At 37.0% G+C, this 16,597-nt stretch overlaps 1 protein-coding gene across 1 annotated transcript in view; it reads right to left on the bottom strand.

The window, feature by feature from the left end:
• The window catches only part of LOC139983636 (uncharacterized), a 75,691-nt gene that overhangs the window by 4,675 nt on the left and 54,419 nt on the right, over positions 1-16,597 (bottom strand). Inside the window, exons 9-11 of the mRNA XM_071997310.1 lie at positions 13,972-14,048; positions 9,930-9,991; positions 3,138-3,173 (exon numbers count right to left, since the gene is read on the bottom strand). Coding sequence (XP_071853411.1) covers positions 3,138-3,173; positions 9,930-9,991; positions 13,972-14,048 — 175 coding nt within the window. The remainder of the gene's footprint in view (positions 1-3,137; positions 3,174-9,929; positions 9,992-13,971; positions 14,049-16,597) is intronic.

Below are 16,597 nucleotides of genomic sequence, written 5' to 3'. Positions count from 1 at the left end.
GAAGTCTTAAAATACTTTGTTTAAAAAATTGTGTTTTAATATTATTTTTGGGGGGCGACCCGGGCGATTTTTTTCCCCAAACAGGTTTGCAAGTGTTCGTAAATAGTCGTTTATGATTGATCGGAAAAGTTACGTCATCACCATAGAAACCGTCACTTCGAGGTTCTGCATCCATTCGTTGCAACGAAGATATACCCGTTCAAAATTACCAGTAGCTTTTCGTACATATATTTAGATATGTTTGGAATTGGTTTGGACATATTTAGCACACTAGTTTTGTATGATCTACTTTGATCGAAGTTTTCTGTGATGACATCAATCGATAACATCGCACAGTGAAAGTTTCGTACAGAGTACATCACACATGCGCTGTAGGCCTATATGTATTATAACTCTGTACACAGTGCAGTGACGGAAATATATCATACTATACACTATACTGTTTTGCGTATATTTACTCAAGACTCGTGTCGTGAAGTTGCTTTTAGTGTAGGCCTACCGATTCCACGAAACGAATTCTGATTTCAATAGAACGGCTCACGAATCGTGGATAACGTAAACACGAACCAAAAAGAATGTAGCGTATGTATCATAAGCGAGGTCATCATGTAATCTAAGCATTAAAAGTATAGTTAGGGCCTTTTAAGGGACACCCCTTAACTAGACTCAGTGTGTAACCCAGTATATGTCTTCGAACTTCCAAGCGATGGCTATTATTTATGCTGACGTCACGAACAATCTCATTGACTGAAAACTCCGTAATTGCAAACCTGTTTGGGAAAAAAAAATTAGCAAACCGGGGCCCGAATGCGAAAATAAATACACACATATAGTGATTGAAAACTCCCGTCCCGTCCTCTTCCCGCAGCATCCGGGCTTATGTAGTTACCATAGATCTAATGCATTGGAAACTGTCAGTCGTTGAGTAATATGCATATATAGTAACAGTAAGGCTTGACTTCGTTTTGTATTTGAGAGTGATGGGAGAGATTGAAGAGATATTGAGTGAATAAGAGACAAAGAAATTCAATTTTTCAGGCCTTTTGTAACCTGTTTTGACAAAGAGAGCCCTAAAAACCCTGTCATACAATTCAGATGACTTCCTTGGAAGTTTCTTACTATATCGTTAGTTTCTCTGTACAGTATATGTATAGTGATTCTTAATTCACATGAAAGGCAATCCGGACGTACACGGGTAACACTGGCAACTGTTTATGTTAATATTTTAGTTTGACCGTTTAAAGGCATTGAAGACTCGCCAAAACCATGTGTGGCCCTCTGAAAAAAATTACCTTTTTCGTTGCTTGCAAGTGAAGTTTTTTCTTGTCGGTACAATAAGCAGACAGTACTGAAACATTATACCTTGTTATCTTTTATATGGATATGAGATGTACATCGCTGCTTTGTACACTGTTTTGTGGGTATTAACCGTATAGCTGTATGTATTTAATGTACACTAGTGTCCAAATACCGACGGTAGCAAGCTGTAAGCTTATATTCTGGAATCGATGGTAGCGTCTAACACTTCTGTTACATCAGATAACCGGCATCAGAAGTTCCTTTTTGCACGAGTCTTCACTTCCTTTAATATTCAATATATAAGGGCAATTTGCTTCATTTTCTTCATTAACATGAATATAGCCATAGATCAATGTTACATGGTTACACATGACAGTTTTGTCAAAGAAGTCTACAGACGTTATATATCAACATGTGTTACAACTATTAAACTACGAGTGACTATTAGAACTCCGGCGAATAATGTCGGTTGACCTAAGACGTTCATGATAAGGGACGTTTTAATGTATATCTTCATCCAAATTAGGTAGCACATATTTTAGTTTTAAACAATTTAGTCGCCCTTAACTCTGTCTTAACACAATGAACTCAAAGCCATAAATATTTCGCCTGTAAGGAGAAATACTTCATCACGTCGACTTATGCGTCACCTGCATGGTGACTACACACCTAATTTCCCTTAGTACAATTTTGTATATACAATGATGAATGTAGCATTAATACACTCTAGCTGCACGTGTAAGCTACAGTCGTATTTGAAAAGAGCAACGACATGTCAAAAATGAATGTTCCACGGAATATTCCAAGTCTCATGAGGACGGGAAAAAATGATTTGTTATTGTGATTCCTTGTTAGCTCATTTTGAGTGACAGTGTAATCGCTGTTAATCCTTTAAGCTAATCCGTTAATCTGTTAAGTTTAATCCGTATACGTTAAGCTGTTATCCGACAAGTCAAAACTTGCCCGGTCATTCTTGGTTCTATTTGTATATATGTATATATACATTTATATATATATATATATATATATATATATATATATGTATATATATATATATATATGTATATCTATATATATATATATATATAAATGAAAATCGTAATGAGTTGGAAAATCAAGAACAGTGAAAAAACTTTCAGCCTCCACCGGGATTCGAACCACGGGCCTCCCGCTCTGTACGCGGACACCCTAACCACTAGGCTATGGACGCTGATTGTATGTCCAGAGGTTCGAAACCGGTAAGGAAGATCGTAATTCCACTGTAGGCGTTTGTCACCTATATCGAACAATACTAGTTCTGTTTTTGGTGACATATTTTGCCCTACTCTAGAGATCAAACATGATGCTATCCAACTCGAAAATCATTTGTGATTCCTAAAGCCGGATCTCGAAAGAGATATATATATATATATATATTTATATATATATATATATTATATATACTATTTTTAATAGCAATATTCCAAAGTTGTGTTAGTGAGTTTGTTGATCGTTCCATATAATCTGACTAAACCTTGTCGTTTTTAAAGTTTTTAAAGTTCTTTCCGTTTCTTTGTTTAGCATATTATTGACTGTGTGTGCAAAAGGAAGATTATTTAGGCCGCATCTAAACTTGACATTGATATACGTGCCATTATCATAATGAGATATAAACTTGTAACTGACCTATCTAAATTCCTGTTCGATACACGTCAATTATAAATGTGTCATACCTAGTGAGAAACAAAGTATTATACTCTTTTGTCTTATTCCTTTGTTCCACAATAATCAAAACCCCCTAACTGTTACTAAATCAGCGTTACTAATTCAACAGGAAGATGAATAATTGTCTATCTTACCTCTTCTCCAGGTAGATGACCTCCTGCGTCACAGGCCTGAAATTAAGGGAATTTTATGTTCATGACATTTTAAAATTGTTTTGCAGGAAAACAAAAACTTACTTGAAGGCCTAGCAAAAAACATATATAAGTAATAATGATGTATCTTTACAAATATGGCAGTAAACTATTTCTGGTAGGTAAACGCACATCTCCCTTGAACTTACTAAAGTCAAATTAAGAGACATACTCGTCACTTTAAGATTCACGGACTTAATAACATATATAGAGACAAACATCGGCTTTATAGGGATGATACATTAGTCGTAAACTCGCCATTACATAAAGTGTGACGTCATCTAACACTGAGCTTTGTCATTAAAGACTGAGTGACGTCATGGAACACTGAGTGACGCCATAAAACAATACGTGACGTCATTAAACATATGGTGACGTAATGATGAAAACTTCTCACTAAGATGATCAGATGGATACCATGGACGACAGAGAAGATGAAGAGTAGGGAATGCGGACAATATTCAATTATATAACTCAGTACATCATGGTTGGATCTATTCAATTTCGACTGCAAGTCGTGTAACGATATTCATGACAGATAGGGAAATGTAGTTGTTTGATAAGCATTTAAAGTAAGATACACAGGAGTAATTTAATAGAATGGTATAGATCTGATAACACTGAAACATTTCATGAGATATAATAAACCCTGCGCAGATGTTCTTATTTCTAAATTTACCCTATTTGTGTATGTTAAATTGGAAGTGTGTATATGCGCTCATAATAAGGGTATCGATAGTTAATTATCTCTGTTCAACGTTGGGCTGGGTACATTTACACCATGAAGCGACGGCCTGTAAATTGAAAAGTGTTAGGGTACGTGGGCTTATGTTACTGACACGTCATGTGTGTACAGTATATATTAGAATAGTATAGGCAGAAACATTATGAGCTTGCTTTGCTTTGTTTCAATTAACTGACTGGACTAGGAATTGGTTTGGGTTGCTTTTATACTCTATAAAACTGTGTTCGGGATCGACAGTACCATACTCGGACCAAGTATTCTCGGACTCGTATTCAGGAAACTTTGGAATCAACTGCCTCAGATTGACTTTAATTAGCTTTAAGTTTAATGAATCAGAATAATGTTCTAAAGTGCGACATGTGATTACATTTATTACCACGACATTAATGCACACACATATAACTAAACATTTACGGTTGTGTAAGGTTTTGTTTCATGTTAAGTGATTTATATAATACAACCACGGATACGGTTACTTTAGAGGAACACATGAATATGGTTTCATATTATATTAAAGGGTGTTGAAAGAGAGAAGCAATATGAACAGTTTATAGTAAAATATGAAAAGTAGTGTTCTAGCCCCAGCAGAAAGTTGAACAAAATAGGAAACCTAGGATGATGAAATAATACAATAGTAAAATTCGTTTTATCGCCACATGGATTTCTAACGTATACTGTGAGCCTGGTAGGAATTCGACACTTGACATCATGTAACATTTCAACAGCGTTGGGGTTAAGATCATATCCTAGATTAACGCACTGTTATATCGTGACCTGAACCACTTACTAATGTACCATAGCTCACTGATGTGTAACAGTGTAAAACAAATGTAATACAACAAAATCAATCAATACAACTGAGTCTTTCAAGTCAATATCTTAAAGTTAGAGCATCACCAAGTCTAGTTAAGTCTCTATATAGCGATGTTTACTGTAGCAATTTCATCCACGTAACCGCGTTCATGTCTTCCGTAGCGACTGCAACATAATGCCTACAGCAATATAGACTATATGACTTTGAGCTCTGTCTGTTATACCAGACAATCGTATCTGTAAATCAGGTTAGTCGGTATTTCATCTAATCTCACCTAGCATATGACATCATCATTGGGGATGTTTCAGTTATAGAATTGCTTATACCAGTTTGATCGCGATAGTTAATTCGATCATCAACAACGGTGTATCAAAAGAGACAAAAATCAGATTTAAATATCTCACAAATATTACCTAGATAACTTAAAACTAATATTTCCTTTAAGCATTTTGATTGAACAATTGCTATATTATTGAGAAGACATGAACTATTCGTATGAAACACGCACTGTATCCTGCACTTTATGGTATTTTAATACGAGCCAATATAAATTTACACAATCCTAGTATCTTGCCGAAAAATGGAATAAAACCATTCTGAATTTACTCTCTTTGCTTTACTGTTAAATGTAATCAAACTAAAGCGCTTGAACATTTTTTATGGAATATTTTTAGTTGCGTAAGTTTCAAGTATTGATGCATTTTCTACATTCGTATCTGAACTTTAATTGATATTGATGTGCATATTTGAATATTTATTAGTCTTTGGTTGTTATGTTTATAAAAATTGCATATTTAAACTGGCGATAACGGAAATAAAATAAACAATACATACGCGGCTTTTGTAATAGATTCGATTTAGATATTACTCACTAGAGCTCTGAGTGTAGAGTTAATTGTACAACGGTATGTCAAATTATACTAAGAATTATGAATCTGACCGCTTATAATTAGCCTCAGAAGGCGATGAGAATAAACAATTTTAGCCCCAATTCTTACATGTATAAGAAGGTGAAGCTAGTAGGTACATTTGTTATGCAATATGTGATAAAGGTCTGAATTAAATAACGAGGCTGGTTAAAGCAGCCGGATTCCTCTTGATTTTAACCTTCTATCTAAGTTATAGTAGTTCAAAAAGCTGATGCAACTGTTGAGAGCTATTTGATGGCGATTGAGATGATACTGTAAAAGAAACCAGCTATGTTAATGCTACATTACTTAAGCTAATCTTTTCATCCAACCATTGTTGTGAACAGATCATCGAGCTTCTACAAATGGTATGTCTACTGTACATTTTAGATGCTTTTATCAAAACTCAGAAAGCAATATAGGGCAAAGGCTAATAATCTTTATTCCGTGACGCAGTATCTTGACGAAAACAATCCAGATTTATGTTCGTGATCTTTTTGATCATTGTGTTTGCATAGAGCGCCGCAGCATACGTGTCTAGTTCTTTAGTAACAATGGTACCTAGACAGCAGAACGAAACAGTTGGATAATTGACCCCCCCCCCCCCCCCCTTGCGACACACATACTGACTGGTAGCGTGGTCTTGTTGTGTAAATATGTGTTGAAAATTTAAAAAAAAACAGTTAATTTGTTCAGTAATTACTGATAATAAGACAATTATTTAAAGCTGCTATCATTTAGTATTGGAATGATGGTTGAAAGTCCCCGTAAACTAGACACAAAAACACTTAAACTCACATTACAGCGTCAGTTATACGGGGGAGCTATACAGGGAAGCTATACGGGGAAGCTGTACCGGACAGCTATGTAGGGACAGCTCAACAGGGACAGTTATACTGGGCAGCTATACGGGGCAGCTGTGTAGAGGCAACAATACAGGCGTAGCAATACAGAGGAAGATATACGGGGTAGCTAAACGGGGCAGCAATATTGACTTAGCTCTACCGGGGCAGCTGTATCGGGGAAGATATACCTGTAAGCTACACAGAGCCACTATATAGGGGCATTTATGCGTGGCAGGAATACGGGGCAGATATACAAGGATAGATATATATAGGACAGGTTTACGGGGAACTATACTGGGCAGCTATAGGGGGCACCTATATAGTGGCATGTATACGGGTAGATATACAGGGGCATCAATACAAGGCAGTTAGACGGGACAGTTAAACGGGGGCAATCATTTAAATCTCATATCATTTAGTATTGGAATGGTGCTTGATAGGCCCTGTTAAAAAGAAGAACACAACTCTTAAGCTCACGATACAGCTTCAGCTATCCGGGGCAGCTATACGGGGAAACTATAGCGGGGCAGCAATATAGGGGTTAACATACTGGGGAAGCGCTGTAGGGGCAGTTATACGGGGCAGCTATACAGGGAAACTATACGGGCAACTACAGGTATGCGGGGGGCAGCAATATAGACGTAGCTATACAGAGGCAGCTATACGGTGGCCGATGTACGGGGAAGTTTTACAGGGCAGCTGTATAGGGGCAGCTATTCGGGGCAGCTAAACGCGTGCAGCTTGATGGGGCAGCTAGACGTGGTAGGTATACGGGAACAAATATACAAGGACAGATATATTAGGGCAGTTATGTAGGGGCAGCTGTACAGGGGCAGCTATACATGGGCAGCAATACAGGTCAGCTACAAGGGACAGTTAGACGGGGCAGATATACGATGGCAGCTACACAGGGGCAGCTATATCGGACAGCTTCAGTAGTCTCATAATCGGTTAAAAGGACCGTTATACGACTCTTAAAACTGCTGTATGTGCTATATGCTTAACATTTTCTCCAAAATTAAATTGAAAAAAAAATACATTGTTCATGACATTCTACGGTTCTATCACAATCCAAACTTGAGGCCCTTTGGATATGCATTGACAAGCCGCACAGAAACAGACACGGCATTTACATAAACATATTGTAGAATATGTAACAAACCTACAGTGTAAAGGCGTACCTTTTACCTATATATGCCTATTTGTTTACTATTCTTGTAATATCATCGGTGTCCCTGATATGGAAGTGATACGAGTGTGTCAGTGTAGAACTGTGTGTTGTAATGATGAATGCTATTCAGGAAACAATGCTCTCAACACCCCACCCACTCTGCGCTTGTTTTCAGATCCCACCCCTTAATTTTCTCATCCTTTTTGTTTTGTTTTGTACAGCGACTTGAATTTTGCTTTTCTTTGAATGTTGCGAAAGACAACTTTGTATCTTTACAAACTAAAACTACTATAATCGAGTCTCCTTAACTCGTTGCTGTATCTTTACATGCAGTGCAACTTTCAAGAAATCAGTTTAAGAGTTTTAAAAATGTCTACATCATCAATAATATAACAGTTTTCTTAGGACGTTATGGAGGAGTGAAACTAAAAACACGATTAGAATGACTTTGATCATTAAACTTCATCGTTAGTGAATATTTTTTATTAATAATAATATGTATTTAAGTGAATATTTTGAATTATAAAATAGTTGCTTGAGTAATGATAGAAACACGGGACTGCGTTAAAGTCTGCAGTAGAAGCAAGAGGAAGGGATCCTGAAAACATGTTGTATTAAACATTAATGTAACCAGAATGCAAAATGCATTGAGGTTTCGATGACTTCAATGCACTAGACTTCTGCTTGTTAGTATAACTAGAACTAGGTGTTACAATAACACTATGGCATGCTAACACAGGTCAGTCTGTACGTGGTTATACACACCTCCATCAAAAACAGTAGGGTTCTTGTACTCAATGTTATGAATCCGCACACCAAGTATTACAAACCAAACCAAATCTCTAATAATTTCGCACATTAAGGTTGCAGAGAAGTCCACTTATGGACAATTTAGATTGGAATATGCCCACAAAACTTCAAAGAATCAACTTGAAAGAAGCTAATACAGGTCACTGGAGGTCAACCTGAGGTCAAAGGTCACTCAAATGCAGGTCTACTATTGTATTACAATAGCGTAACTCCCAACCTTAATGGACATTTGGTTCTCAAGTTATTGCAAAAATACTAGTTTTTGACCCCTGATTGACCTTTGTTGACATTGGATCACATGACTGTTATGTTTTGAAACAATCCCTTACCCCATTCACAACTAGTCCCAAAATATCAACCTTGTCACACCCTGTCAATGGTAGTTTCACAAGTTATTGAGAAAAACTAGGCCAACATTACAGCCAACTCCATGGAGTGAAAGCAAATCTCAAGTTCACAGGTGCTTGACCTAGTTTCTCCTTGGCAGCTGGCCAAGAAATGTTTTGAAATTCGTGGTACCTGTGCAACTTACATCCAACTTGAACTACCAATGATCTACAAATATTTTCTAGAGAAGACATGCTTCGCCATTCAAGTGCACTATTCCATCGAAATCACATCAACTCTTTAGCAAAATATCCATACGGATGAGTCACAAGTGTTGAAGTAGCTCTAGCACTTTTATATATCTATGGTCTCTAAGTAAGCCTTGGAAGACACTGTACATGTATGTAGATATGTACATAGCAATTCAGGACTTCTAGCGACACACTTAAGTCAATGGGGATATTGTCGCGAGTTCAGATTCAAATCTACGGATGCCCGTAAGATCATTTTCAATTGTCAGTAGGCTCTCCTATTCTTATGAGGCGAATCGCCCATGTGATATACTTATAGGCTGGACGATGGGAGATACCGTATATTATGAAAAGGTTTTTACAAGTTGACCCCTGGTGACCCTAAATGACCTTCGATATCCACCAAAAACGATAGGCTTTTTGTACTTAATGTGGTCAACCTACATACCAGAAATGAAATCAATCCAAGCTTTGCTTCTTGAGATATCATGTTTACAAGCTTTTCACTATTTGACCCCTGGTGACCCCAAGTGACCTTTGACCTACACCAAAAACAATAGGCTTCTTGTACTCAATAAGATACTCCTATGTACCAAATATGAGAACTGTCCAAGCTTCCCTTCTTGAGATATCGTGTTTACAAGCTGGGCGTCACAAACGCACACACACACACACACACACACACACGCATGATTGCAAAGGTTACGATTATCATCGAAACCAAAAAATATGCTTCTTCAAGTTTATAATGCCGAGAGCAATCTAGTACATATGACCGACAAATGTTATCAGAATATTGATATTTATAATAATGATATTACTATGTAATTACATTAGCTGCCATGAAGGTGAAAAATCTCTTACCTGCCATCGACCGGTATGCAAATTCAGACGACGATAAGACAATCTGGTTCTCAAATTCCAAACTGTACGGATAAAATGTAAGGACGAATGTAAAGTATCAGTCTATACTTAATCTTCATTTGTTTGTATTTAAATCGTCAACATAATATTAACCTGATTTGTGTTGGCTCTCGACGATAACTGCACATCTGCTGATTTATTAATTAAGTTGATTCCTTCATTTTGATCTAATCAGTGTAACATGATCATTATTATCTCCTCAATAGAGCTAATCAGTTTACAATCCTTATTATCTTAGTTTAAAAATAATCAGGTTAGAATTTTTATCATCTCAATCATATAAAATATCAGTTGTACACTTATCCTACATAAAACATGTGAAGCAACTAGAATAGGAACAAACATTGGACTAAATAAAGAAACAGAATCATTATAGTTGAGTAATCGATGCAGAGATCAAGAAAAATAATCCATGAGACGATGAACTGTTCAGAGAACACTCAACATCAGTGACGTCACCACAGACCACGAAAGCCACTAATTTACATATTGAAAATATTAAAAACAAGTACAAAGTATTTGAAATTATTTCATTGAGTGCGCACTCTATTAATAACCGACCGTATCACCGGTCCAGATATACCCACCTGCTATAACTAACCACACGTCCCTGGTTTTACGGTTATGAATCAGTAACTATACTGGTAACGATATTACAAATGCACCTTTCCACTAAACTCAAACAACACATATCTAGTTTGAAAAACCACGATGTTATATTTGTCATCAGATACTACCATAAACTTGCAGCAAAGACGCATCCATGGCAGTTTACTTGATCCAAGCGAAGAATGAATGCTTTTCTTGAACATTACTTTTATTTAATAAGTAACAACCTTCCTCAAATACAACGTATATTGCATTTCTAAAGCTTTTGGACCGGATGCAATCCATCCGTATTTGTTGGAGACTTTTGCACATCATTTCTGCGTTCCACTCTTGGTTTTTTTTTCCTTGGTTTTGGGTAAATTTATGAATGGAGGTTATGTTCCTAAGAACTGGATATGTGCTAATATTACCCCAATTTTCAAGAAGGGTGATAAGTCTAAGCCATGTAATTATAAGCCCGTTAGTCTCACAAGTGTTGTTTGTAAGGTCATGGGGTCTATTGTTAAAAAGTATATGGTCTGTCACTTCAGCAGTCAGTCTTTGATCAGAGGGTCTCAACATGGCTTTTGTTAAAAGTTTATGGAAGATGTAACAAGCTCACTAAGTAAGCAGAAGTCTGTAGATGTTGTGGTCCTGGATTTCCAGAAGGCCTTTGATAAAGTTCCCCACCAGCGTCTTTTACTTAGTCTGAAGAGTATGGGTGTAAATGGGAATTTACTGTCTTGGATCGGGAATTGGCTTGGTAATAGGAAACAGAGGGTGGTAATTAAAGGCTGTGCTTCTTGGCAGGACGTTACTAGTGGGGTTCCACAAGGGTCAGTATTGGGTCCCTTGTTGCTTGTTGCCTATATAAATGACATCGACGGAGATATTTTGTGTAGAGCAAAGAAGTTTGCTGATGACATCAAGTTGTATCCTGAGGTCTCTTCCAAAAGCGATTCTGAGAAGTTTCAAACGTGGGGTGGTAAATGCTTTTTTAATGTTGATAAATGCAAGGTAAAGCACATTGGTAGTAGTAACCAAAAGTTTACATACAATCTTAATGGTGTGGAGTTACAGGAGATCTCTGTTGAAAGAGACCCATGTATCAACATTGACTCTTGAAGCTGCTAAAAGAGGTAGTAGGGTTTTAGGTATGATCAAGAGGAACTTCAGTTTTCTGAAAGAGGACGTCGTAGTTAGGCTTTATAAGCAGTTGGTTAGGCCTCATCTGGAGTATGCTGTGCAGGCTTGGAACCCAATTTTGCTAAGGATAAGGAAGTACTTGAAAAGGTCCAGAGGAGGGCTACTAGGATGATTAGTTCCTGAAAGAGTGTTCCTTATTATAGGCGGTTACAACTGTTGAATCTCACCACACTGGAGCTTAGGAGGTTACGTGGGGACTTGATCTAGGTTTCCAAGATTGTGTATGGTTTCGACTATTTATCCTTTACCGACTTTTTCTTGCAAACAGTAGCTGTTCCAGAGGTCATTGTCTTAAACTCCAAAGTCATATAGTAGGATTAATATTCGGCATAATTTTTTTTTCTAACAGAGTTGTGAATGAGTGGAATTGTTTGCCTGAGAAAGTCGTACTTGCAAGTAGTGTCAATGGGTTTAAGAATGCTTTGGACAAGCACTCTAAGCATTGTAATCGGGTCTGAGTGTTTGTGTCTTCAGTTTTTTTTTCTCTATCTATAGGGTCCTTTATGGGGACTTAAGTGTCCCTCCTGATTTTTTCTACTATACTAAACTAAACTATTACAGTTAGACGCACCTATACGGCAGCTCTTTAGTTAAATACCCCCAAACAAAGTAAAAGAAAATATACCATAACAACCAACGAGAAAATAGCACATGAGCACAAAGCACTGCGCCGAATATGTATACCTCCCATCCTGTATCTGATCACTCGCCTGTATCCGCTTCTGCTTAGTAACATATTTGATTGTTTAACTAACTTTAACGAATACAATGAATCTTGTTAGTCTTGTATAGACGTTTGTATATTAGATGGTGCACCACACAGTTGAAAACTAAATAACAAAATATTACTGAACTTTTCTTGTATTAACGTGTTGACCGATGATTAATACTGCTTAAACTGTATCTACTCTGAATATATTAACTAATACTTGCAAGATCATTACTTTCTTTAAGAAACACATTAAGCTGCCTAACTCAAAAATATTTATTTTTTCTTAAAGACATTTTAGCATCTCATCGCAAGTCAAAGAAACCCATCAAGTAAAAACTTCGACAGATAACACGCGTTTAATAGAGTTATTTATACATAGTTACCTCATTAAGTAATATGAAGTGAAACTGTAACGAATCGATAAACAATATGTATATTGTTGGCTTGAATATAAAAGTAACTCTTATCAGATTTACAGACAAAAATGTACATTAGAAATATTTATTTGATAGTTTAATGTTCTCAAAGGTTGTGATGCGAAATCCCCGTTAGCTGCAGAATTTTTGGAATAAGTTTTGAGGAAGAAGCTTAACCTCAACACTTTACAGAACGTGTCTCAGAGCCTTAGCGGGGTCGAGGGGCTAAAGTCTCGGAATCAGCAACATGTTTAGTTATGCTGGACAGCAGCTGCTGCATTGTTATTTCTAGTACGGTACATATAGTCCCAACGGTTCTTTAACATTGTTGCTCTCTGTCTAGTTTTCGCTTATTTTTTCTTTAAACACTTTGCAGCCTTTATTGCTATTTTAATAAACACGCTATTGTTATTGCGTCGCAAATGTATACATTTGCTTTATTGATTTTATATTCATTTATTCTTGCTTATTTTGTTTTGTCCATCACTGTGCACGGCTAGTGATATCCGCTAATACAGATGTTCCTTTTTTCAAATATATTCCGAGACTGCGATTTACAAAGGAATGACGCGCGAGAACTAACATAATACAATTGGCCTATACGGTTGATTTCGCAACATTCAACCTAGAAATGTGTCACACAAAGTTAAGAGAAACAAAAACTTCGTTTGTTTGGACAACAGTTAAGTTATACTTCTCGGATTTAATTCTACAATTCAGATTGCAATAATAGCTTAAGCGGATATGTGGATGCGTTTCTATATGCGTGTCGTCGGCCGTGGGGGGGGGGGGGGGGAGGGTGGATTGACAAACTCTGTAATGGAACAAGTACTTTCATTGGAAAGACAAAGCACAACATTCGGTACTTGAGAACCCTCCAACACTTTAAACAATCATTGTCGCAGTGTCATTAACTGTATGCTGCAGTAATGTGTTGCTGATTCAGTACTCTATTGTATGTGAATCAAAAATGTCAAAATACATTCACATTATAGGTAAAACCTCTAACTTAATGTAATGAACTTGAAATGTGACTATTATGACGTCATTGTGACCATACCTTTCAAGTTTCTTGATTTCAAAGATGATGGAATTAATCCAACCGGAATAGTGTCTGGCAGATCGTATCTAGCAAACCTATAAAGAGAAGTAGAGTAATCATCGTGTATGATGTAGAAGACTTAGAGGAATATCCTCCTAGTCAGGTTTATTGTTTACTAAATAAATGAAGATAAACAAAGTAAACAACAATAACAAAAACAAGGATATAACACACATTCTGATCAGAATGAATAATAATCACAACTCTATGATTCAAAGATTCAACGAAAAAGAAAATAGAGTGAACATTGCAATGTATATAGATAATGATTGTGATAGTTTAAACTAATGAATGTTAATTGTCTGTGATTGATATTTATTGTGATATGAATAGCCGTCCACAGTATCAGAATTGGCTAAATCGTTTATATGTTTAACTTTAAAATTAATTTTAAGTTTACAGAACCAAATAAATGAGCAACACAAAGCAATAATATTTACAAGCGTTATGTTTGTTTGGCTTTCTAGTCACTTCGCCCAACAACCATTTCGCCCAACTGCCATTTCGCCCAACCAGCCTGGTCATTTCGCCCAACCAGCCTGGTCATTTCGCCCAACCAGTATGGTCATTTCGCCCAACCATCATAGTCATTTCGCCCAACCAGCATGGTCATTTCGCCCAACCGTGTTGGTCATTTCGCCCAACCTTATTTTTACTAATATTCAGTCAGAATAATATTACTTTTTCTATTCCACTAGTTTAATTTGATTTATTTTGGGTTAGGTTACTTCGTAATAGGTAAATAAACAAGAAAACCAAGAGGTTTTGAGATTCCTTGGCATCTAAATATTACTGTAGGTTCATTGTGTACACTTGGTTCCGACCTTTTATGAATATTAATGTAGCATCAACACAAATGTTGTTCCTTGCTATCAGCTCAAGTTTGATGAACAAATTGATATTTTAAAGAATTTGCTTTAAGCTCTACCACTCATTAATATTCATGCCCCCTCATTAATAGTATTGGGGTAGAATTCCGACTTGCAGCTGGAAGGTTAGGGGTTCGACTCCTGGCCGGGTCATACTGAAGATTTGTTGAAAATCACTCTAAGCCCCGCCCACTCATTAATATTCATGATATTAGCACCAAAATAAATAGGGATCGTCTACTCATGATGGGTAACCTATGTACCAAGAATGAGATCAGTCCACCTTGGGATTGCTGAGAAAACCTAATTTCAAGCTTTTTTGCGAAAAACAACACTTAGCCCCGCCCCTCATGAATAATAATGAGATTGGACAAACTGTCACCATATTCATATAGAGGACTTTCCTCTTGTACCACCAAACTAAGTTCCATGAAAATTGAACTTACGGTTGCGAAGATATTGACATTTGTTGAAAATCACTCTAAGCCCCGCCCACTCATTAATATTCATGATATTAGCACCAAAATAAATAGGGATCGTCTACTCATGATGGGTAACCTATGTACCAAGAATGAGATCAATCCACCTTGGGATTGCTGAGAAAACCTAATTTCAAGCTTTTTTGCGAAAAATAACACTTAGCCCCGCCCCTCATGAATAATAATGAGATTGGACAAACTGTCACCATATTCATATAGAGGACTTTCCTCTTGTACCACCAAACCAAGTTCCATGAAAATTGAACTTACGGTTGCGAAGATATTGACATTTGTTAAAAATCACTCTAAGCCCCGCCCACTCATTAATATTCATGATATTAGCACCAAAATAAATAGGGATCGTCTACTCATGATGGGTAACCTATGTACCAAGAATGAGATCAATCTACCTTGGGATTGCTGAGAAAACCTAATTTCAAGCTTGGCGTCACACACACACAGACACACACACACACACACACGCATACATGTAACAGGCTCCAATCGGGGACTCTTTTTTTGGACTGACCAAGTGGGGACAGTGCCGCACGGCATATTCCCAGGTATGAGGGTGTGTCCTATGACTTGCAATGAGCCATGGCAGGAGGCTTTTCATTAACACTTAATGTTAGGGAATATATAAGCTAAAAACTATTTTGATTAAGTACATACCAAATGGGGACACACAGTGTTTTTCAACTGGGGACCACACTTAACAAGTAATGTACCAAATGGGGACACACAGTGTTTTTCAACTGGGGACCACACTTAGCAAGTAATGTACCAAATGGGGACACACAGTGTATTTCAACTGTGGACCACACTTAACAAGTAATGTACCAAATGGGGACACACAGTTTTTTCCACTGTGGACCACACTTAACAAGTAATGTACCAAATGGGGACACACAGTGTATTCCAATTGTGGACCACACTTAACAAGTTATGTACCAAATGGGGACACACAGTGTATTCCAATTGTGGACCACACTTAAGTTATGTACCAAATGCGGACACACAGTGTATTTCAACTGGGGACACAACAGTGGTTCATGTTCTATTATTGTCAATACCTAACAGGGTTTGCATTTACAATCACACTTCAGCACAGGGGTAACTTAGTCCATACTAAATGGGTACAAGCAAAAGTTGGCAACAAAGTTTTCAAATATGTCAACTTTAGTTGGATTCATGTTTAAAAACATACTCAGATCAGTTTTGATACGCGTTGATACG

This window comes from Apostichopus japonicus, chromosome 16, assembly GCF_037975245.1.
Source record: "Apostichopus japonicus isolate 1M-3 chromosome 16, ASM3797524v1, whole genome shotgun sequence".
NCBI lineage: Eukaryota > Metazoa > Echinodermata > Holothuroidea > Aspidochirotida > Stichopodidae > Apostichopus > Apostichopus japonicus.
The sequence above is the reverse complement of the archived record's forward strand: the minus strand, read 5'-3'. Positions and strand labels throughout refer to the sequence as shown.